The sequence below is a fragment of the Lissotriton helveticus genome, chromosome 8, assembly GCF_964261635.1.
Source record: "Lissotriton helveticus chromosome 8, aLisHel1.1, whole genome shotgun sequence".
NCBI lineage: Eukaryota > Metazoa > Chordata > Amphibia > Caudata > Salamandridae > Lissotriton > Lissotriton helveticus.
The window spans coordinates 1099031050-1099055537 of NC_136069.1; the positions used below are offsets into that span (position 1 = coordinate 1099031050).

General features: G+C 44.6%; 1 protein-coding gene across 9 annotated transcripts in view; it reads right to left on the reverse strand.

The window, feature by feature from the left end:
• PNPLA4 (patatin like domain 4, phospholipase and triacylglycerol lipase) overlaps nucleotides 1-24488 on the reverse strand; it is a 224298-nt gene that overhangs the window by 129294 nt on the left and 70516 nt on the right. For all 9 annotated transcript variants that reach the window (XM_078657981.1, XM_078657982.1, XM_078657978.1 and 6 more), the window contains 2 exons: nucleotides 17601-17695; nucleotides 17276-17411 (listed from right to left, as the gene is read on the reverse strand). In XM_078657981.1, the coding sequence (XP_078514107.1) occupies nucleotides 17276-17411; nucleotides 17601-17695 (231 nt within the window). The remainder of the gene's footprint in view (nucleotides 1-17275; nucleotides 17412-17600; nucleotides 17696-24488) is intronic.

A 24488-nucleotide genomic window follows, 5' to 3' on the forward strand; every position in this document is an offset into this window, starting at 1 on the left:
TTGGTATTGGTAGTTTAGAATGTTAAGTCTTGACCTGGTCCTCTGTATACGGCGATTCAAACTTTTAATTGGTGATGTTATTTGTTCATTAAATATGTCACTAGAATCCGGATGCATATTCAGAGACAAATTTAGGGAGGTGACTTGCAGCTATTTTCGCATTAACTGGCTGCCTACTGCAGCCAGGGCAACTGAGTGCAATGTACTGAATGTGGTAACGTGTGGGGTAGGCCTGTCTAAAGTGGGTGGTATGAGGAAACAATCAGAGAAGGACCTTACAAAGGCAGAGAGCACATTGTCCACTCTACAAGATAGGGTCTCTGTCATTGAGACGCGCAGTCAAACCTTGCCGCAATCCTAGCGCAGAGATTGGGAAATATACGACAGATTAGACAGCCTGTTCTGCCAGGAATAACGCCAGCTACTGCACCAAGAAAGAGATAAATCGGTAAAGCTTCTTCCGTGGCTCGTCGTGTGACAAGGACCAGCCGATTATATTGACATTAAGTTGGGCAGATCATGATTTCATCTCCACACAGACGGCCATCAACTTCTTCTTGTGCTGCCACTTGGAAACTGTGTATAGGGAGGACAAGGTGTTTAATAGATCTGATATAGGATGATTCCTCGACGATCTGGCACTCCCACACCTCACGGATGGCTTAGGTGATGAGCTAGGGGGTGAAATTCAACTCAAAGACCTCCGGGACGTGGTGCCGAGCATGACACGATGCAAAGCCCCGGGTCCAGATGGTCTCCCGGTGGAGTACTCTCAGATGTTTGCAGACTTATTACTCCCTAGGTTGTTACAAACTCTACATGAGGGCAAGTGAATGGGTGCTCTCCCTTTCTCCATGCGGGAGGCCCAGATAGTTATGCTCCCCAAACCTTGCAAGGAGCCAAATCTGCCTGGCTCTTACCGACCCTTATCCATGTTGGGGGTTGACATAAAAATATTGGCTAAGGTACAAGCGGTGCGTCTAGGAAGGGTGGTCACACACTTGGTTCACGAAGATAAATGCAGGTTTATGCCGGGTCGGGAAACCCACATCAATTTGCGGAGACTTCCTCATATCTTACACTCCACAGCAGGCATGGATGTGCAGGTGGCTGCAGTCACCTTGGGCTTTGAGAAAGCCTTTGATAGCCTGCGGTGGGACTACTTATAGGAGGTTTTGGAAAGAATGGGCCTAGATCCAGATTTTATCTCATGGGTTTATCTACTGTATTGTCAGCCAACTGTTAGAGTGTGCAGTGGTGAAGTGGTTTCTACACATTACTATAGAGCGGGGCACGAGGCAGGGATGCCCGTTCTCCCCACTCCTTTTTGCACTGGTGATGGAGCCACTGGCGATCCGGCTGCAGCAGGATATGGCCCGTTGGGCCGTAACTGTGGATGGTCGTACACATGTCATATCTTTGTATGCAGATGACGCTCTACTAAACGGTGAAGAGAAAAGAAGGCTAAAAATCTCCACGCCGGCAGGCGGCTGGAGGTAAGAGGGGCGATATGCTTTTTTAACATTTCATAAACAACGGGATCACCAAGCCTATACTTGTGTACCATGAGGCCGCAATCCGTGTCTCTTCTATCCTTAGATAAGGCGCTGTTGCCCTGACTGTGTCTTTCGAGTGATTCCAATCAAAAAATAAATTGGACATTAGGGGGATGTAATTAGGTAAGAGTTTGACCTAAAAATAAACTTTGGCTAGAGAAGCAGGGTCATGCCTGCTTATTGCACATACTGATGGACGGTGGCATTTATTTGACTTTCTTGGCTATTTCTATCCCCTTCTCTCTTCTCTTATAGAATCACCGGTTAATATCACTTTGAAAAAAAGCCTTTGCGGTATCTGTGATACTGGTAAGTTGTTGCGGTAGAGCAGTGGCTAGTGCTCTGTGATTTTCAAAATAGGATTGAGTCAGACATATTTTCTTTTTTATTTTTATTTTCAGATTGTTGTGGTCCTGAGGAGAATCCCAAGACTGTAGGGACTCGAAACGCGTAGACCATCGGTTCTGCCAAATTGTCTTTTTTCGAATGTGTTGTGATAGTATCACACTGAACTAATAAGATGATCTTGTGTTTAAAGTGTACAGTTGCATTGATTAGCACTTGTTGTACATAAGAAGAAGTACTGTTGGTAATTGTTTGTTTTTGGCAGTCCAGGTGCCCCTCAATTGGTTTATTCATTTACCCCTGTTGTGTGTGTACCTAGTTGGTTGTATGTGAAAGGTATGTTGTGTAAAAGTAAATGTGGTTGAGTGAAAGAATGGTTGTGTGATTTTCTATCAGCCCCCTTGTCCACAATTCATCCGATTTTTTGTCTTGTCTTTTTTATATTGTAAAAAAAGTTTTGAACCTTTCTAAGATAAAAATAGTGTATATTTAAATAAAAAAGCTACTAATGAGCTTCCAAATGCGTATGGTCTATGCATTTAGGGAAAATAGTCTTGAGTAATAATCAGTACTGGCATTGTTTCTTGTTGTATAATGCATAGGGCTCAGCCTTACTGATCAGAGCCATACGCGTTTTTGATACTAGTACTACTTTATATCCGTCATCCTGAAATGGTTGTGCACGCCCTCCTGAACATATTGTCAGAGTTTGTGGCAGTGTCGAGGTTGGTTATTAATAGCCAGAAGTCTGTTATGTTCCCACTGGCGACTCTAGTTGGGAAGGAGATTGTGGATCTACCTGCCTCTGCATTTGCGTGGGAGGTGACCATTTTCGTTACTTAGGTATCCAGTTTGCCCATACCACTGAGGCCTAATATGCCTTGAATGTGGGAGCAGTCCTTTCAGGTCTGGGAGCATTGATACACTTCTGTAACTGCCTACCTCTATCTGTTATGGGGCGAGTAGCCTGGCAAAAAAGGTCCTTCTACCGTGCAGCCTCTACACGCTGCAAAACGTCTTCTGCCGAATCCCCAATGCCACCATTACCACCCTAAACAGCCTTCTCATCTCCCTAGTGAGGGCCGGGAAATGCAGCCGGGTGAAGCTAAAGATATTAAACTTGGATATGGCCCAGGGAGGCCTAGGCCTTCCAGACCTTCGCCTTTGTTACTTTGCTGGACTACTTCTATATGCAGTAATGTGCCTAGGGACCAAATATAGAGAAGAAACTATTGGCTGGTTGGGGCGCAGAGGCAGACCTTCCAAGATAACTTATGATGGGCTCACGGACCCCCTGGATTGTCCACTTTTGGTCCATCAGGTTGCCTAAGCATGGGAACACGCGATCAATCTTATACTGCGAAGGGCCCCATATGCCCGGTCACTCCCTCTAAAATGGCTTCACGGCTTCCATCACATGCAAACGGAGATGGACTTGACCAGATGGTTTGACGGTGGCTGTGTGACTGCAGGCGATCTATACCTCGATGGAACTTTTCTCTTCTTTGCGGATGCAAGAGAATGTTATCAAGTCCCTGAGGGACATTTTCTACAATAAGCAAAACTATCATTCACTGCGTGTGAGATATGGACTGCTTTCCCTGAAGAGCCAGAGGAATCTCACAACCTGATGACAATCATGGACCCAGGTTCCTTCAGGGGATTGATCTCCCAGCTTTATAAAACCCTGAAGGCGATCCATAGGGTGGATGTCTTGAGGGTCCAGAGTAGATGGTTGGAGGACCTGCTGACACCTCTTACAGAGGGGGAGTGGAAAAGGACGTTTACACAGGTGCAGGAAATTTCAGTACCTGCCCCACACCTGCCTGACCCCACTCCAATTATCGCGCTTTTATCCAGCACGGGCTTCGGTGTGCCCCGGATGTGGAGCAGGGCCGGCTAATTTTTACATATATGACCTGGGACTGTCCTCACCTCTGGACTTAATGGATAGAGATCCTTGAATTATTGTGAGATGTTACGAGAATCCCAGTCGAGGCATTGATCAAGCACTGTAACGTATCGCTATACACTGGACACACTCTACGACGCCTCGTTTGGCTAAATGGAATGCAGACATGTGTGGAAGGAGGTAGCGGAGGAGCGACGGCTACGTTCTGTTCACCCAAGATGACAATGCTGATCGTGACATGAAGACGTGGGGAAACATGCCCATGAGTGGCTATTGCCACTCATGGGCAATAGCCCTATATGTCAACTTTAGGCCCAAACCATACAGAGATGTCTTCTAACTGAACAGCTCCACCTCCAACGCAGATTCCCAGCATAGTCAAGCTGCGGGGGTCTGTAATATCTCGACCCCTAGGAAAAGTGTTAATTCAGTACACATTAACTTATCATCTTAAATCAAGAATCTCTGTACACCAAATATATGGGGAGGGTACCCCAGGGCATAGCACAATCTTCAAACCTCTGCAACGCCACAGTAAAGTTGTATTATATGGATTGTTCCTTGGTCCTGGAGATCTTCATACCCAATTAGTGAAACTCATCATTGTTTGTTTCAAGGAGTTTGCAGCGATGTAAGAGAAAGAGCGCCCAGCTGTGACGGATGTGGGGTGTGTGTGTGCAAGGGCTAGTGAGCAGGAGCACATGTGTCTTGCAGGTTGATGGAAGTTAAGTCGGTGGTTGAATTAGGCAGGTCCTTGATCATGTAGGGCTGTGTAGGCATGAGTGAGGATCTTGAAATGGCATCTCTTCTGGATGGGGAGCCAGTGTTGGAGGTTTCTGAGGCGGGGCTGATGTGGGTCAGTTTGGGGAGGTCCAGGCTGTGTCTAGCTGCAGTGTTCTGTAGGGTCTGGAGACATCTGAGGACCTCGCTCGAGATGCCGAAGTAGAGTGCGTTGCTGTAGCCGAGGCGGCAGGTGACAAGAGTTTGGGTGACACTCTTTCTGTTGTTGACTGGGATCCATCTGAAAATTTTGCAGAGCGTTTCAAGGGTGTGGAAGCAGGAGGAGGCGACTGCGTTGACTTGTTGTTTCATGGTCAATTCGCTGTTGAGAATGATGCCTAGGTTGTGTACCTGGTCTGTTGACGCAGGTGTAGGGCCGAGTTCTGCTGGCCACCAGCTGTGGTCCCATATGGATGTTTTTCCCAAAGATCAGTATTTCTGTCTAGTCAGAGTTGAGTTTACGGCAATTGGCTCTCATCCAGTTTGCTACATTGGTCATGGCGTCGCTGAAGTTTGTTCTGGTTGTGGATGGGTCTTCGGTGAGCGAGAGGATGTGCTGAGTGCCATCTGCGTAGGAAATTATGTTGAGGCTGTAGGATGTGATGATGTCTGCGAGGGGGGTCATGTAGGTGTTGAACAATGTGGGGCTGAGGGATGATCCTTGGGGTACGTTGCGTATGATGTTCTTGGATTCAGAGGTAAAGGGAGGCAGCTGGTTGCTCTGAGTCCATCCTGTGAGGAAGGAGATGATCCATTTGAGGGCTTTTTTCTGTATGCCAATGTTGTAGACATTCTTTTGATGAGGGTGTGGTGGGATACAGTGTTGAATGCAGCAGAGAGGTCGGGCGATCAGAGCAGCAGTCTCACAGTGGTCGAGGAGGGTTCCGATGGTGTCTGTGGTAGCGATCAGTATGGTCTCCATGCTGTACTTGGCTCAGAATTCTTATTGGGAGGCGTCAAGCAGGTAGTTTTGTTGCAGTATATTTTGTGAGCTGTTGGTTGATAGCCTTCTTGAGTACGTTGGCAGGGTAATGGAGCAAGGAGATTGATTGAGAATTTTTGAGTTCACTGGGGTCAGAGGAGGGTTTCTTTAGGAGGGGTCTGATCAATGCATGTTTCTATCTGTCCGGGAAGGCGGCTGTGGGGATGTAGGTGTTGAAGGAGCTGGTAAGTTCCTTGCTAATTTGATTGATTCAGAGGTTGCATAGATGGTGGGGGCAAGGGTCAGTTGTTGCTCTGGAGTGGGTGGATGACATGATGGCCACAGTGGTCTGTATGGTGAGTGGAGAACATGTGGTGATCTTTCGGCTGGTGTTCGCTGGTTGGCCGAGGCTGTTGAGGTGGAGAGCAGTAGGTGGGGGGAAGAAGTGTTGTAAATGGTGGCAATATTGCACTGAAAGTAGTCCGAGAGGATGTCGAAGAGTTCTTGGGAGGGGTGGATTGTTTGGCTGCCAGGTTGGAGAATTCCTTGACTATTTTGAATAGTTATTTCCTGTGATTGGCTGCTGTGTCCATGCAGGCTTTGGTGACTGCTCCTTTAGTTTCCTTGATGAGCACGTGATAATTGCTGAGGGCTGCTTTGTAAGTGCTTCTGTTAGAGGAGTTCCTGGTGGAGCGCCGGTTCTCGAGTAGGTAGCAGTTGCAATTGGTGTTTCTGAGCTCCGGGGGGTTCCAGCCGGCTTGTTTTCAGGTTTTATTGGTTTTTGCTGATTTCCTCTGGGAGCCTCTGTCAGCGCATTAGGTGATCCAGGAGGAGAAGTTCTGGACGGCCTGTTTTAGGTCAGATGACATCTCAGGTTCATTGATGCTGAGAGCCTGGGTCCACTGTGCCTCTCTTACCTTTCCCCAGCTGCGGTGGGAGGAGCGGTGATGCTTGGTGATGGTGTGCTGTGCGCCACAGATAGTGAAGTGAATGATTGCGTGGTCGGACCAAGTAAGTTCTATGATTTGGCGGAATTTGGTTCTATCACTGAAGGAGAAAATTGGGTTAAGTGTGTTTCCAGCTTTGTGACTGGGTTCGATGACCAGTTGAGTGAGGCCGATGTTGCTTAGGTTCTCCAGGAGAGTGATACAGTTGTCGTTAGGGTCGTTAAAGTGGAAACTAAGATCACCGAGTAGAACGTAGTGGTTGGTGTTGATGGCTGGGGAGTGATGAGGTTGAAGATGGCGTTGCAGAAAGCTGGTGAAGGTCCTGGGGGTCTGTTAAGGAAGGTGCCTCTTATTGCTGTCTTGTTGTCGGTCTGTAGTTGAAAATTAAGGTGTTCCATGAGAGGTGTCGGGTCGTCGTTGGTGGCGATGCATCTTATAGTGTCCTTGAAGATGATAGCAATGCGTTGACCGTGTTTGTTGGTACAGTCTCAATGTATCATCCTGTAACCATTGGGTGTTGCGGTGGCGATGTTGGAGGTTTGTGGAGGGGCTGAGCCATGTTTCGGTGATTAATGTTGGGGGAGAGGATGGTGATGGTGTCCCAGATTTCCGTGGCGTAATCGCAGAGGGCCTAGGCATTCAGCAAGATGCACTCGAGTGGTTCAGACTGGCAGTCCCATATTGCAAGAGAAGTGGCAGTGTTGGCAGGTGAAAGGTCCTTTGGTTGCTCGCGGGAGGAGTTGCAGCAGTTGCTGTTTTGGTGCTCCTCGGCAGGGTAGTGATGGGAGGGCCAGGATTCCTGGCACTGGGCATGGTCCAGGTGAGGACGGATGCAGACAGGCTTGCTACAAGCTCCATTAAGTTGGCCTTGCGGGGTAGGAGTGCTGGGTGGCAGGGGAAGGAATATGGCAGGGAGAGGGCAAGGAATGCACAGAAAAGGCAGGTCATGAAACCCCCCTCACCCTCCCCACTCCTGCCCTTTCCTGCGAGAACTTCCACACATAATCCCTATCACCACCTCCCCCTCCTTCTACACCGAATACCCCACCTCCCCCTTCCCCTGGCTCACTGGCACCGTGGCCCCACAGGCTAATATTAGCTAAGTCACACCCAGATATTACGATAAGGCTCATCATAAGTAGATGAGGTTTAAAACCCTCCCCTCCCCATGCCTCTACTATGCCCTAGGTATGGCCAATGTAACTTTAAAACATGGCACCCCATACTGCAAATGACACATTGCAAAGGCGTTTCCTTTTTTTACATCATCTGCCACACCTCCCTACGGAGTTATACTCTCCGGGCATAGCTCCCGGTGCCTAGGAACCGGCATGGCCCCAACGTAATCTGACACGACATGGCCCCTTTAAACATTTTACAGTTGACACGTCAATTCCCCCCCACACCTCGACACCTTTAACAACTGATGCTAAAATAGGCATGTCTCCCCCCTCCTCTCTTACAATCTCTTCTGCCGGCTCTACCACCTTCTTTTTGAATACTTTCTTCAATCTCCAAGGGGCATGCACCACACAATTCTTTGCTGTAATATCTATTGTGGTCATTGTATATGTGTGGCTGATGTTTCTACAATGTTATTTTATTTTAAAATTGCTAATAAAGAATTACAACACAAAAAAAGTAGGGCGGGGGAGGGGCGCTGGATGGCAGGAGAAGGAAGAAGGGAAACAGCAGGAGGAGGGCAAGAAACATGCAGGAAAGCAAAAAGAGGGCAAGAAACGAGCAGAAGAGGCAAAAAACAGAGGGCAAGAAATAAGCAAAAAAAGCAGAAAACAGAGCAAGAAGCAAGCAAAAGGAGGATAAAAAACGAGCAGAGAAGGCAGAAAACAGAAGACCACAAATTAGCAGCAGAGGCAAAAGGGGACAAAAAACAAGCAGAAACTGCAGAAAACAGAGGGAAAGAACAAGCAGAACAGGCAAAAAGAGAGCAAGAAACGAGCAGGGAAGGCAGAAACAGAGTGCAGCAAGCGATAAAGCAGCAAGAGGGTAGTGGACTGCAGGCAAGCAGGACAGGAGAACTGTTGCAGGGGAAGCTGGCATGAGGACCTGTTCAATGGAGTCGCACTGCGGCCTCAATTTAAGTATGTTAGGGGGAAGGGGCGCTGGGTTGCAGAGGAGGGAAATGGTGGGAAGACAGCAAGAAACGAGCAGAAGAGGCAAAAAGAGGGCAAGACATGCGCAGAAATAGCAGAAAGCAGAGGACAAGAAACAAGCAGAAAAGGCAGAAAACAGATGGCCAGAAACGAGCAATACAGGAAAAAGAGGGCTAGAAAAACAAGCAGAAAACAGAACAAAAAACAAACAGAAAAAGCAAAAAGAGTGCAAGAAACAAGCAAAATAGGCAGAAAATAGAATGACAGAAATTAGAAGAAGAGGCAAACAAGAGGACAGGAAATGAACAGTAAAGGTAGAAAACAGAGGGCAAGAAAAAAGCAGAAAAGGCAAAAAGAGGGCAAGAAACGAGCTGAAGAAGCAGAAAAGCAGAGCAGGAAATGAGCAGGTAAGGTAAAAACAAGGCAAAAAATGAACAGTGAAGGCAGAAACTGAGGGCAGCAAGCGACAAAGCAGCAAGAGGGTAGGGCTGCAGGTAAGCTGGGCATGAGACCTATAGCAGGGCGAGTTGGCACGAGGACCTGCTCAATGGGGATGAGCTGCGGCCTCCATTAAGCAGGTCGGGGGGTGCTGGGCTAAAGGAGAAGTGGAAAGGTGGGAAGAAGCCAAGAAATGAGCAGCAAAGGCATAAAGAGGGCATGAAATGAGCAGAGAACAAAGCAATAAATAAGTAGAAAAGGCAAAAGGAGGGAAAGAAGCAAGCAGAAAAGGCAGAAAACAGAGGGCCAGAAATGAGGCAAGCAAAAAGAGGGCAAGAAACGAGCAGAAGAGGCAAAAAAGAAGGCAAGAAATGAGCAGTAAAACGGGGGGCCAGAAACGAGCAGGAGAGGAAAAGGAGGGCATGAAATGACCAGAATAGGCAGAAAACAGAGGGCCAGAAAGGAGCAGAACAGGCAGAAAAAGGGCAGGAAACGAGCAGAAAGGCAAAAAAATCGAAAGAAATTAGCAGAAAAGGCAGAAAACAGAGAGCCATAAACAAGAAGAAGAGGCAAGGCATGAAACAAGTAGAAAAGGCAGAAAACAGAGGGCTAGAAACAAGCAGAAGAATCAAAAAGAGGGCAAGAAATGAGCAGTGAAGGCAGAAACAGAGGGCAGCAAGCAATAAAGAAGCAAGAGGGTAGAGGACTGCGGGCAAGCTGGACAGGAGACCTGTCGCAGGGGGAACTGTCACGAGGACCTACTGAAGTTGGATTATAGCCCCAATTCACAAAGCATAGACAATAGCTTCAGTATTGTGAACCATGGACTGACAATGCACAAAACAATTTCAACAGGATACAGCCAAATGGAATGCAAATCACGTTGGAGGGAGAAAGTAGCAGAGGCTCATCCATCTTCCTGTTCTTATAGACTGAAGACCAAAAAGGGGAATGAACCACTAGTGTCTCTTATGCCAGAGTCTTTAAAAATATTTCTGAGTCCCTGAACCACGCTGCCACTGCCCGCAGTGTATGTTTTTCTGTGCTGGCGTGATCAGGTGAATAGTGCCATCATCGGGTCTTTGCCACTTGAGCATTCTATTCTACAAGTGGTAGTGCATCCTCCACCAGGAGGGGGACTGTCTGGGTGATGACAGTGGCATGTATTTACAATTATCTCTTGTCCAATGGAAACGTTTTTCATAAACAAAATTGAAAAGGATAAGGTTAAAAACTGGGCAGGGTGGATATGGGCAAACTATGAGACCACAACGCCTGGTAATCAGGTTGCCATGTTTCTGCCAAAATGAGCCCTAATGTGTCTTGTGGTTTTTATCAGTACCACAATAGTTGAAGACTTCAATGACATGCAAAATGGTGGGCGAGTTAAGTCACTTGCCCATTTTCTTCTGGAAGAACACTTTGCTCAGGTTATGGCACATTTCTCTATTGGACCTAGAATTGTTAGGGAAATATTGTGGTAGTATGCTGTTAAGCTGGATCTGTTAGTATTGCATCTCCTGCATAATCCAGAAAGCCTACGGGGCGTAGTGTGGAGGCATTCTTATCGTTCTGCTGTTTGGGCTGGATTTGACCTGTCCTGCGTACGTTTTGCATCTGGGCCAAAATAGCCAAATAGAGTATTCTTTATCATCTTTCTACCAGAAGCCTCTAACCTGGAGATCACGTTTAACCCAGCACATGGTAGGTTCCGTCTCTTCTCCCCCTAGTTAATAAAATATCTGTAAGATAACGTATTGTGCACCCTAACCATCAGAGGAGGTGCAGTATATGGAAGAGAGATCCAAGATATGTACCAAGCTCTAAAGCCCATTATTTGTGTGATTCTAAATAAGAAGCTTTATTCAAGGGGATCAGAGAATAAGTCAATTACTTTCGGTAATGCTCTTTCTAGTGCATACACTATCTAACCATGAAGGTAGCTAGAAAAATAGCTCCTAAGGTAGCCTTGTGTTGCCCATTAGATACACCAAATTCATTGCCTATCACACCATCGAACCAAAACAAGCATGAAGCTATCCATGTAATCCCGGAGAGTCAAGGACAGAAACTGAAATAAAGAATACAAATGTGTACACTTTCTGGGGTATGAATTTAAATAATTTAAAATTATTCTACAGGGAAGTCTGAGCAATCCAAAAATCAATTAGGAGCACCTTATATACAGACTAATTTTCATTCCCGTTGCACAGTATTCAGTCTAATGAAAATAGTTGTACAAATACCAATCCTTACTTTTAACTTTCTTTCTTAAATTCTTTTACTCATTATTTTGTTGCATGTGATATATATATAGAGAGCCTATGGTGATTACAATAAACATGTGACATTTAACAAATCATCAATTAAAGACACATACAAATAGCACAAACTCCATACAGTAGACGGAACTAAATGAATTGATATGTATGAAGTCCTTATCAAAATGTCAATTGGTTGGGACCAGTATATTGATTCCTGGTGGTTCAATAAAAGGGAAGCCTGTACATTGTTCTGATGGACTTTTTTTCAATCAGTCCTTAAATATCGAGCACCCCGTAGCTAAGCTCATTAGTCCATCGCTATAAGGATGGTGGACGTCACTCATACAATGTTGATACGTTTTGGCCTCCTGGGTTTCTTGACACAGAACCAGGTCAGTCCAGCCCAGGATCTATTGAAATAGTACCAGATCAAACATGTGTGTTTGTAAAGACTGGTTAACTATGCAACTCCTGATTTTGACTGTTTGTATTCATTAATAGAGTGCTTCAAAAAAGTTGTACATTCATCTGATTATTAACCTTCATCATCCCACAGTATAATCATCCAACGCAAAGTTTTCCAATTACACATATCTGAATGACAAGCATTATGTAACTCAAATACAGGACTTTTAGTCTCCTCTGGAGCCTGTCAGAACACTTCCTTTTTTTCTGCACAGCCAGGGTGAAATCAGGAACAATGAGCTCTGTTTTTTTTTCATATATTCGTACCCTCCTCCCTTGCAAATGAAGGATAAAGTAATGAACATGGTAAATGAGAAAACGTGGTATGAAAGGCCAAAATAGAGGAGCAGCTGGAACAGCAACTCTGCAAGCACATTTGTTTATCTTTTGTCTGCTGACAAACTACACCAAAACAATTCTGTAAAACATTTTTCTCCATGGACTAGACTATCTTTATTTCCAGCTACAGTAGCCAAAATACATAAACTGCCTTGATAAAGTCATAATTGATGAGACATTTGTTGGTTGCTTTCAGGAATTACCTTACTTTAACTGTCATACTTCAGAATAATAATTTGCTCTGTATACCACAGATAAAACTTTTTCTCCATGATCGTCTGATTTATATATTGTGTTATGTTATGTTATGTTATACGTTTCGTAGAGCGCACAGCTGCCCCAGGTATGGGGCGTCCCAGCGCTGGCTGTAGCAGATATTGAAAAGGCAACTGACAGAGGGAACACTGGGCCTATACATTAGGAAAATGATGAGCTTTAATGGCTTTACAAAATGAAGTATGATTGTTGATGCTTCGGATACAAACAGGAAGAGAGTTTCAAAGTTTCGCAGCGAGGACGTGGAAAGAGCGCCCTCCTGCTCACACTTTCCTTAACCAGGGGACAACAGCAAGATGCTGGCCCATAGATCATAGTTGACGGGTGGGTATGTAGAGTGAGAGAAGATTCACCAAAATTTCCAGAGAGTAGAGATTCAAGATTTTGTGAGCCATGCAGAGACAAACTCAATGCGTTTCGCCACCGGCAGCCAATGTAGTCTGCGGATGGAGTAGGTTATGGGACAGGCTCTAGAAAGCCCAAGTAGGGTCCTGGCAGCCGCATTTTGTGCCCTTTGTAAACGTAGGATCTCAGCCTTATTTGCACCTAGGTAAAGTGAACTGGCATAGTTCAGCCTCAATAGAATGGAGGCCTGTGGGATCAAAGAAGCCCAACAGTGGTTTGAGCCCGCGAGGAGTCCACAGGAGTCCGAAACAGGTCCGAGATACCATTTTAGTTTGGATCAGAAAGTTAAGGGCAGAGTCGACCCATACTCCCAAGTTTTTAACCGCCTGTTAAGGGGTGGGTGAACAGTCCAGAGTTGAAGGCCACCATCGCTAGCTCCACAGCTTAGTGTCCCTCCCCACTGCAAGATCTCTGATTTGCTTGCATTTAACTGGAGGCAGCTGGCAGTCTTCCACTCTGCCTTGCTCACTTGGCCACTGGATTCAAGATAGCCTGGCTGATGAGGATTATGAATCCGAAACCGGTCCTCGGAAGCTTGTTTCCGGTCCAGGGAAGGCATGGCTTGGCAGTTCGGGCTGGACTGTTCCCATGAGGCACCGGGTCAGACTGATTTGCATATAGCCATGTCTGAACTGGGGTGGCAGAGTGGCCATGAGGCACAGGGTCAGACTGATTTGCATATAGCCATCTCTGAACTGGGGTGGCAGAGTGGGCTAAAGAACGGTGATGGATTAAACCCTGATCTTTTGACTGGGTGTGAGTGTTTGATTGGTTCAGATGCTCCATCCATTACCACCCCCTTTTGTACCGCTTTTGGCCGCCATAAGTGTGGCAGGGTATGCTCAGACGTGAGTCCCTTGCTCACTTTGCCAGTGGATTCAAGCAAGCCGGGCTGAAGACGGCTGTAATGCCAGAAACCGGTCCTCGGAAGCTTGTTTACGGTTCAGGGAAGGCATGGCTTGGCAGTTCGGGCTGGACTGTTCCCATGAGGCACAGGGTCAGACTGATTTGCATATAGCCATGTCTGAACTGGGGTGGCAGAGTGGCCATGAGGCACAGGGTCAGACTGATTTGCATATAGCCATGTCTGAACTGGGGTGGCAGAGTGGGCTAAAGAACGATGATGGATTCAACCCTGATATTTTGACTGGGTGTGAGTGTTTGATTGGTTCAGCTGCTCCATCCATCACCACCCCCTTTTGTACCGCTTTTGGCCGCCATAAGTGTGGCAGGGTATGCTCAGACGTGAGTCCCTTGCTCACTTTGCCACTGGATTCAAGCAAGCCGGGCTGAAGACGGCTGTAATGCCAGAAACCGGTCCTCGGAAGCTTGTTTCCGGTCCAGGGAAGGCATGGCTTGGCAGTTCGGGCTGGACTGTTCCCATGAGGCACAGGGTCAGACTGATTTGCATATAGCCATGTCTGAACTGGGGTGGCAGAGTGGGCTAAAGAACGGTGATGGATTAAACCCTGATCTTTTGACTGGGTGAGAGTGTTTTATTGGTTCAGATGCTCCATCCATCACCACCCCCTTTTGTACCGGGTGAGTAAACTTAAGCTGGAAGAAACAGGTGTTCTGTACCTTCAGCAAGTTAATGAGCAATAAAGAGGCCTTTAAATCTTGTTTTGTCTTGACAAATTTGCAGACTGCTCAAGGTCAGAGGTCAAATGTCAGTTGTCTTTTTACTACTTGTTGCTCATGTGTTTCTAGAAAATGAAGTTTACTTTTCTTTCTCTTATTACAGTTAATACTTTTTGTCAAGTGAGCTATCAGACAATTTCAAAACAAAATGCAGTAAAATTTCCAGGTTTTTTTCTCTCTAAAACAACATTTGAAAAGCTCGTAAATGAATAGTGCAAGTTTATCAGGAATTATGAAAGAACTTTTTTTCTGTAATTCAGAAGTGTGATGCAAACAAAGATTTAAATTGGTGGAAACCAAATCAGGACACTTTACTTGGTGATGTGTAAATTACAAATATTAGCAGAAACTTTATTTCCATACATTGTACACTATATAGTTTTAAAACCACATGTCATTGACAAATTCTTTGGCCATTTCAATGTAAAATCTGCTGATTGCAAATAACAGTGGGCTGCTACTTTATGATTTAGTTATGTATTTATTAAAAGTGATAGTGTTTAAACATGATGTGAGAGACATTCCTGGCCAAGTCCTGATGACAATATATTTAATGAACTAAGAGGCAAGTCTGCAGTCAAGTGTATCTTATATGTGGCTAGATTTGCATTCCATATGAAGCTAATGTTTAGTCTATTAAATCAAACAAAAGAGTTTTCTGTACAGCAGACGTGTTGAACTTGCGTATTTGAAAGTGCTCTCATATGTGATAAAGACGAAAATGGTGTCTCAGTGAATTAAAATACTTGCTCAGGATCATATAATTTGAAACCAGTTTATGGGTCAAGAGAATTATAATTAGGTTGAGTAGATTATTTAAGTCACTAGACCTGAAGGTCTAGTAAAAAGTTCTGAATCTTTTGAGGCCTGCCAATAGATTAGTAGAGGAGGTACTTCCGCTAACACAGAGGGTCCTTGCATGTTGAGAAATCACTATGCAGCTGTCTGACATCTTGTAAGGTGGGTCCAGTTCGTTATCAAGACAGGTTCCTTCACTCTATCCCATCAGGTAATGGGGTTGGATCGTCCCTTGGGGGGATTCTTGGATTCTAGATTACTGCCTTGTTTATATGTCATTGTTTAGCACAATGGTAGAACTAGGTCTATTATTTACACTTCTGGTGCTTGTAATCACGTTTATCTGCTTCTGTCTACTAATCATTGCAGCACATGTACTTTATGCTAGAATAACATTGGTTCAACAAATATTGAAAACGTCCCACTGTGTGTTCTCTGTATATCACTCTGAGAAGAGTAAGCACGAGTGACTGAGCGAAAGGTTCTGTACTGTTTCCACAATCCCTGAGCGGTCAGGGTTGTCGTGTTCAGTGGTTACCAGAAAACCATTCGCTCCCTGGTAGGTCAGGGGGGCTTATGGTGGCACCTTGAGCTAGCTGGTCTATATGCCAACATGTTTATGTTGTCCAAACTATGCGCAGAGTCTACGGATTAGTACGAACTCCACAACAGCTCTGTACCAGGGTCCCTGAAAAACGGACTTACCCTCCCCTCCTCTCCCCTAACCTCTACCAAGAGAAATGGAGCTGGAACAGGCTACTCCAAAACTCTCTCTCCCTCTCTCTCAGGGCTCAGCTTTATGGTTCCACCATAGCAGTTGTGGTAGTAGTGGAACCACAGAGCACATCAGCACATTCTTTGGCACTCTCAGGAGCAAGGAAGGAGGTGGCGTAGAAAACAAAGCAGAATTGTGACTGAATCTGTGGGTCACTACTGCTATATTCCCATCTCTGGTGCAGGATTGCTTGTTTCATGCAGAAAGACTGGTCACAGTTCTACCCAATATAATTTGCAGATGACGTTTAACAGCATGTATGTGACACGTCACACAGTTCATCTAAAGCAGCCATATTGCAGTACATCAGGTATGGCTCTTCTAATAGTCTATTAACTAGTGTCAAGGGGTGTAGTAGTCGTCCTCCACTATGGTAAAGAAAATACCACTGGGTCTTGTTCTTGAAGGTTTATTACTCACAGGGCAAACAACAAGGAAACTCTGATGCAAATAAATGTACTTTAAGCCTGGCATAATATAAGATATTAAAGTATGCACTTTATGGCCATGGAACAGTAGGGTGGGGATATCACTAGCATTCAGTCATTTAAGTATGAGATGAAAATAGCTGATTTTGAGACATTTTAATGCTTGATATTTTTGTAAAACAAGAGTGTTGCAGGGCTCAACATGTGCTGCTTCGACTCGACAACGAGGAAAGACTACAGTCTGCGAGACATTTAGCCTGGTAGGGAAAAATAACTTCATCAATCAAACATGAAATGGTGTTTGAGTTTTTCTACCGACTCTGGCATTTGTATCACACCGGAGTCCACGCTTAGGTTCTGATTATAAATCTCCCGATAAAAGTGACCTGGGCAGAAGCAAGAATTACTTACCATGCACTTCATTTTTAGGGCCCTCTAAAAGAGGCACCTGGTTTATTAATAATGTCCAATAAATGCCTACCTTTTAAACTTTCCACCAACACAAGCATAAGAAGCTATTTCTGAAAATTCTTAAGGAATGCCTTCTATTACACCAGTCCGTATACATACTGAATATCACAATTAAGCAAAAAAGGGTGTTAGCTCTGCCGTGGGCGAAAAAATACACGTTTATACTTAAAAAGCAGAATAAATATTAAATCTTCCTGGGTACTATTTCAGCAGTAGGGGCGCATACAGGAAAAACACAAACAGCATAAAATGCAGGAAAACATGATTTGTTTTACAATTTAAGATAAATTAAAGTGCTTCAGGGCATTTTTAGAAGGCAATCTAGGACATGTGGGCATGCTATTAAACATAAAATCCAGGCATTCACTTCCATGATCATAGGCTATGTAACTTTATTACCTTAATGAGGTCGTCCCTGGAGGCAAAATTTGAAACCAAGCAATTTTCTCTGCCTTTGGTTCTTGTGATTGATATGTACAGACGATTCTCGGCTATCATATGAGCATTCGGGGGAAGAATAGACTCTATACCTCCTCTAAAGATAAGAGAAACAAACATTATTCATCTTTAATTATTAAACAGCTACTGAATATTTAGGAGGAAGAGTGCTGAGTTTTATATAGTTAGCACAGAAAGCATTCCACAGTCACTGGCTTGATTTTATTTATTCATGGTCTTATTCATAAAATGAAACAACTTGGGACAAATACATCAAAATGTGTACCTTAAACTATTCATAAAATCATAACCTGGCGTTGCTGCACCAAAGTTCTGCTTTTTAACTTCCTCTGATAACTTGTATGTAAATTCCTTGCATTCCTGGAGAATAAAAAGAAATACGCTTTTTAGTCAATGTACTGTAGCTTCCTCTGCGCATGCTCTGGAATAGAACAAAACAAATAATGAACACATTAATTGGGAGAGCCCAGCCAAATAGTTTTGCTTGGCCCTACGAGCTAAAGTCGGAATCAAACTATCTGGCAAGAAAATAGTGCAACAAAGAACCTGGAAAACTACGATCAAGACTCTTGTAACTTCAAAAAAGTTCATTTATTTAATGTGTGGGAACGCTTCACTTTAGTACATTAAAGTGTATCACTATATTGAGTGTAATGTAATACATGTCTATTTTATTAGACTGGTTAGATTCTAAATATGAACTTAGAAGCAGTCATAAACTGCCCAGCCCTGATTTCGAAGGCAATCAGTTGTCGTTTGTACCTATATGTGCCCTATATTGTGATTATACAGCCACGTCGTAGTCCATCAAATCATATATAAGAGACGTTGTGTACTGTGCTAATGTATTCGAAGGTACTCAGATATAATCATCAAGGAAAAGGAGTCGCGCTGTAGTAAAATAACTGCCTAGTATAGGAAATCAGGTTATTTGGTTGAGGGGCTAGGGCGCGCCGCTCAGGCACAACCTCAATATGGCACGGCGAATCACAAAATTAACCTGTGCTTAAACTTATAGTAACTTGGGTCAAAGCAATTACGCTTAACATAGAGGCAACGAGTAAAGTATTTATACAGCACAAAAACAGTAATAAAGTGAAAACACACCACAAGAAAAATCTTTAACAAATTTATAAAAATAGAGATAATTTTAATACATAAAATGATACCAGGAAGATAAAAATCCAATCAGTAAAACTGGAGATATTGAATTTCAAGGTTTTCGGTAAGTATAGTGCCTAAAAGCACCAAGCGCCACTCACGGTCATCTGGTTGTGCTAGACTGGGGGAAAGTCACTAGTTATGGACAACTGCGACATGCGGGCCGCATAAAAAAATCCCTCTGAAACATTTACCATCTCAAAGTCCTGCGCAAAGTGCACAGCTCGCCGTGAAGGAATCTGTGAGGAGCTGGGAGAGTGGTGTGGATGGCCGTCGATGTACTGTCAAGGTCCAGTAGGGTGTTGCAGACGGTTGTTGCTGCAGCTTTATGTTGGAGGTCGGCGCGGATTGTAGATGTTGTAGCACGAACTGCAGATCTGGAATTGCCACTCATCACTGGCAGTTGCTGTAGCGCGAAGAATTGGGTTCATCGGAGCTTCGCAATACAGCAGAGTCTTGCCGCTAAAGGGCTTGTTTGGTGTCAAGAGCCCATAATTTTAGAATTTTCCCTTTTTTTACAGAGTAGTGCACTCTGATGCCAATCAAGGGTCGAGAACCTGGGAGGCAACTCTTGGGGACCAGGAATTCACTCTATCAGAGGCCAGCAGGGACCAGATAGATCTAGTTGCAGGTCTAGACAGGTTCAGTTGCAGCAGGTCAGCTGGGCAGTTGCAGGGAGACCTCCGGAGCTTGTTGTGTCCCTGTAGCTCAGGACAGGAGGTCGGCCAACTGACCCTTGGAGTTACTCAGGTTATCCTTGGATTAGGGGAGAAGATCCAGTCGTCGTTCTCAACGAGCAGGGCAGGCCTTAAGCAGCAGGGCAGTCCTCTGGTAGCAGCAGGGCATTCCTCTGGTAGCAGCAGGGCACTCCTCTGGGGAATAAGGCAGGCTTCAAGCAGCAGGGTAGTCCTCTGGGGAATAAGGCAGTCCTTCTGTAGTGTTCGAAGTTCCAAGAGTTTACTGAAGTTGTATTCTGAGAGTCCAATAATAATACCTGGTGCCAGCATTAGAAGATGGGAACATCCTGGGTTATCTTCTCATCTGATTTTGGACAGCTCTTCTCTTCCCCTGCCAAGGCTCCATGAAGTCTGGGGTGACAAAATGCTGATATCAGGTTCCTTTGTGGGGCCTGGAGGCAAGCTCTTTGAAGTGTAAGTGGGCCAGGGGAACAGTTGCCCGCCAAAGCATCCTGGCAGAATGACCTATCCTGCCCACTTAAGTGCCATTTGTCTCACTGTCTCGCAGGAATACACAAACCCCAACAGCAGAGCTATTCACAGTCATGTGACACAGGACACTGACAGCAGGCACCAAATGGTTATGACAGGAAGATATCAACTTTCGAAAAGTGACATTTTCAGGATTATTACTTAAAATCTGACTTTGCCATTAAAGATGATTTTAAATTACAATTCATCTGAGTCCAAACATGATATTTCTACCTGCTACCTATCAAAAGTTAGCACTTAATATTTGTATAGAGGTAACCCAATGTTATCCAATGTGAGAGATAGGCCTTACAGTAGTGAAAAGAAAATGTAGGAGTGTTTCACTACCAGGACACATAACACTTAATCCCACATGCCTCACTTTTTTAAATACAATACACCCTAAACCATGGGTCTTTAGTGTGACATATAAATTAAAAAGTAAGATTTATGCCTGGCACTAGGTTTATTTTGCCAGGTCAAACTGTCAGTTTACAACTGCATGCAGGCTACAATGACAGGTCTGTGGCATGTTTTAAAGTGCTACTCTAGTATATTCAAGTAAAGTCAAGTGTGGCACACATGGACGCCATCTTGATGGAATCGAAATTGTAATACTTACAGCATTTAAACTTTGAACTTGAAGCATTTCTTTTTAAAAGGAAGGAAATGAGGGGGTTCATTTTGTCATAAAATTAGGGTTAATTTGTCACAGTGTCATCACATCAGTACAAGAAGCAACAAATATACTTCACCATTACAACACTGTGAAAAACCAAAAGCAACAGTGCTAACATGCAATACATGTTATAAACCACAATGGAAGTCAATGCTGGTAATACCAACATTCAATAGTATTCCTTGTACCATGAAACCCTGCATTCTCAATGAAGCATTTATGTAATAACCAAGTGTCCTAGAAGGGTATTGCTACTTTAACCAAGCTGCAACTGTAGTGCTAGGTCCTTACATCCAGAGCCTATCAACAAATAAGCTTCAGCTGCAGGAGTGCAGCCTCCCTCTGGGTCAGGGATTCAAGTCTCTGAGAGGCGTAAAGGGTTTTTTGTTCAACGTTTCTTGGGCTGGGGACTACTGCACTTTCTGCAGCCCCCCAAAACACACTTCAGGACTCATTAGAGGTGTCCCTGCCATGCAGAGATGGAGGCTTTGTTGCTAAATTCCTCGGGCCCTGTTGGGCCAACCTGCTTAATTTTTGACTTATTTTGTTCCTAGTGGTTAGCCTAAGTTACTGGGAGCATTCTCTTCAGGCCACCTGCCCTCTAAAGGATCCTTTTTTGTGGAACCTGATTTTTTACTGTTCTCTGTTCAAGACCTGTATTCTGGATAGGCCCCTTGTGCTTTCTCCAGTCTGTAGAGGCGCATTGCAAAGCCCCTTTGCAGCCTACAGACGGGAACACGCTCCCTGCTGTACTCCCTAAGCCCCATGGCTTTAGTCGTATTGCATGGCACCCATGTATCAGCGGAGTCAGTGGCAACCTTCGTTACAGTTACGCTAGGGCCATTCCAATCAGCTGAGCTGTCATTACCCTGCGGGGTTCCTCAAGGCTCAACCCTGAGTCCGCCACTATTTAATATCTATGTGTCGGACCTAGCCAGAGTCATCAAGCAATATGGGATGGGCCTTACCTCCTATGCTGATGACACCCAGCTAGTCCTCGCCATTAACAACGACGGGGAAGAGGTGGCGGAGTGCTTCCAGCAGGGTATGCAAGCAATTGGAGAATGGATGTCCTCAAGCTGCTTGAAACTTAACTCCGAGAAGACCGAGGTGGTTATCTTTGGAAAACTCTCCCCTCGTTGGTCCTCTGTTTGGTGGCCTGCATCATTTGGAACCCTGCCTAACCCTGTTTCAAAGGTCAGAAATTTGGGAGTTATGTTTGATGAACATCTCAACTTCTCCGCTCATGCTAATCAGACAGCAGCTACAGCTTTTTACAAGTTAAAACTGATTAAAAAAATGATGCCGTTCCTGCCTGACAGTGCACGCAAAACTTTGGTTAGTACTCTGGTACTATCCTCACTCGACTACTGCAATGGCATTCTTGCCAATGCTCAAGTTCGGGTTATTAACAAAATCCTATCAGTTCAGAATGCTGCAGCGAGAGTACTATCCAAAACACCCAAATTCAATTCCATTGCCCACATTATTCGGAACTACCACTGGTTACCAATAAAAAAGCGTATAAAATTTAAAACACTATATCTGGTGTTCAAAGCACTGCATCATCTTGGCCCGCAGGTCCTTAGGAATAAATTCCAACTCTATCTTCCGGCAAGGCAATTAAGATCTATGACCTTGCACCAATTAATGGTGCCCCGTACTAAGACTATCACCTGGGGTGACAGACGTTTCGCAGTTACGGCAGCCAGACTGTGGAATTCACTCCCGCTCTCAATCAGACTAAGCCACTCCCTTTACTCTTTTCGTAAAGATGTGAAGACCTGGCTATTCGCCCAGTAAATCATGTAGTAAACACATGGGTAAAGACATGAGTCGAGTTCTCAGCGCCAAGACGCCCCCGGGCATACGTTCGCGCTTAACAAATTGCAAAAATAAATAAACAAATAATGAGGGTTACCCATCTGCAGGACCAGTCCACAGAATTCTCAGGGTAACCCCCCAGGTTGCTCAATTTAAGGCAGCCGATGTACATTCAGTTGCACTGCTGAACATAGACAGGCTGAGCTTAGGGGCAGGTTGCTTTTTTTTAAAATAATTTGAACAAGGTTTTGCAATATTAATTATATTGAGGATTTCCAGTTGGCCAATGGTTTCTACTGCTCCTTCTTCCATAAGCCATAAGGACGAGATGCTGGTAGCCACAATTGTGGCTAACAGCATCTCTTCCTTATGGCCGACTCGCATTATGAGGTGAGGATGTAGCATTATGGCCAAACCTGTTGACTTTGAAATGAGGAACCATGTTCGAGTCCCAGCGTCGGCTTAACATCCTGTGTCATGTGCAAAGGCCAAGGACCACCCTGAGGCCAGAAGTGTGGTAGGGACGGGCCAATACTAGGCAAATCTAGCATAATGATATTTGGACAGTGAGCTGAGTTTTAAGTGGTAATTTTTCTGGGTTGAGATGTTGTTTGTGCTCTCTTTCTTTTTACTTGGCTGGCAGTTCTGAGAATTAAAGATTAATTTAATCATTTACTTCCAGCAGTGCCTGGGAGTACTACTTAATTAATTAGTAAAAGTATGGGTCCTGCTCGCCTCCCTCTCGGGCTAGGCAATCAGATGTATGCTAATCTACTTTTTAAGTGAAACCCTTTTATTGTCAGTACGTAATACAAAGAATAACTCTGAAAACTGTTTTTCTTAATTTTTTTTAATTTTAAAAATCAAAAGCCAGCGAACATTATTTCCCCATTTCCTCCCTCATGCCTTCTGTTCCTGTAGCTTCAGCAAATGGAGCTACCTGCACTTTTATTGGCACTCCACAGAGACCTAGTGCGACTAAGGGCTCCGCAAGAATGCGGTCTCTTTTCCCCATGCGCCAAACGTTGTTTGCTCACGGGTGCAAAAAGGACCCTAGATGGAGACCGTGTGACCTCTGTTGTGGCCAGGCTAGAGTTGCATTTGTTCTGACTCCAAGATCAAGCCCTATAGTCACGTTCTGTGATCCATGATCTGAAGGGGATGACGTGAAAAGACAACCAACACCCTCCCCCCGACAGTAAATGCTTCAGCCTTCAGCTGAAGTAAGGCACAAGTCCCCACTCTCCTGTGCTGTGAAGCCGCTGGAGGGCAAGACAGCTAAGCAAGTCTTCCTGCCAGGGAACCTGTTGCCCAGAAAGAAATGTAAATGTGCGCAACTAGTCAATCTACAAATGTAAAGGGTGTCTGGAGGAAGCCAGTATTGGTTTTAATTGTTGGAATTAGTTGAAGCTTCCTGATACAGGTTTATTCTACTTGAGAGGTATTGTTGTAAGGGAGTTACCACCTAAAATGTAAAGTGTGCTTTTAAAAGACAGTTACCCCCCAAAATTGCTTCCTTATGACAATTTTTTTGTTTTTGAGGGGTACTGTAATGGAGCAACCAGCTGTGAAGTGTGTGCAGACAGTTATTAAAAAACTGCACTACGTACAGCGTGCAAAATATCTGTATTTTGGAAACTCTTTTTATCTCAAACCTTTTTGTGCATTCTGTAGCAGCCTGTTTTATACTGTGCATTGTTATCTCAAAGTCTGTTATGAAGCTCTGTGGTATAATGAATGAGCAGCTACCTACATTATCATATGCAATCTATTTATTGATGTCATAACTACACTTTCATAATTGCTTTAATAGTCTTCTTGCTTTCTCAAATTTTCTTGAAAATGCACCATTTGCCCCCTTGTTTTTCAAAGTTTTCTCAGGGGAGAACCTCCCCTGAACCCCCGTATGCCAGTCAAGCTCACTCACTACGCTGGCTCGACACACTCACGACAGTGTGCTGAGCTGCAACTTTTATGTCGCACCACTTTAAATTGTCTCTGGCTACCACTGTATAAAGTGTAACCACCCAGGCAAGGGTTGCAAGCTCAGAATACTTGTAATATTACCATAGCCAATGGAGGTCTAAAGTGGGGTCAATCAACGCAGACACAACAAATATCACATAGTACTGTTGATAAAACCAAGGCTGTCGCTAAACACTGTAGACTATGCTTATGTGGTTCTAATTTTAATGAATGCTAATGGTCGTGAACCTCAGGATGAGGATGAGACCATACAAAGCAGGAACTGCTCAGCGAAATGTGATAGAGACACTGGATC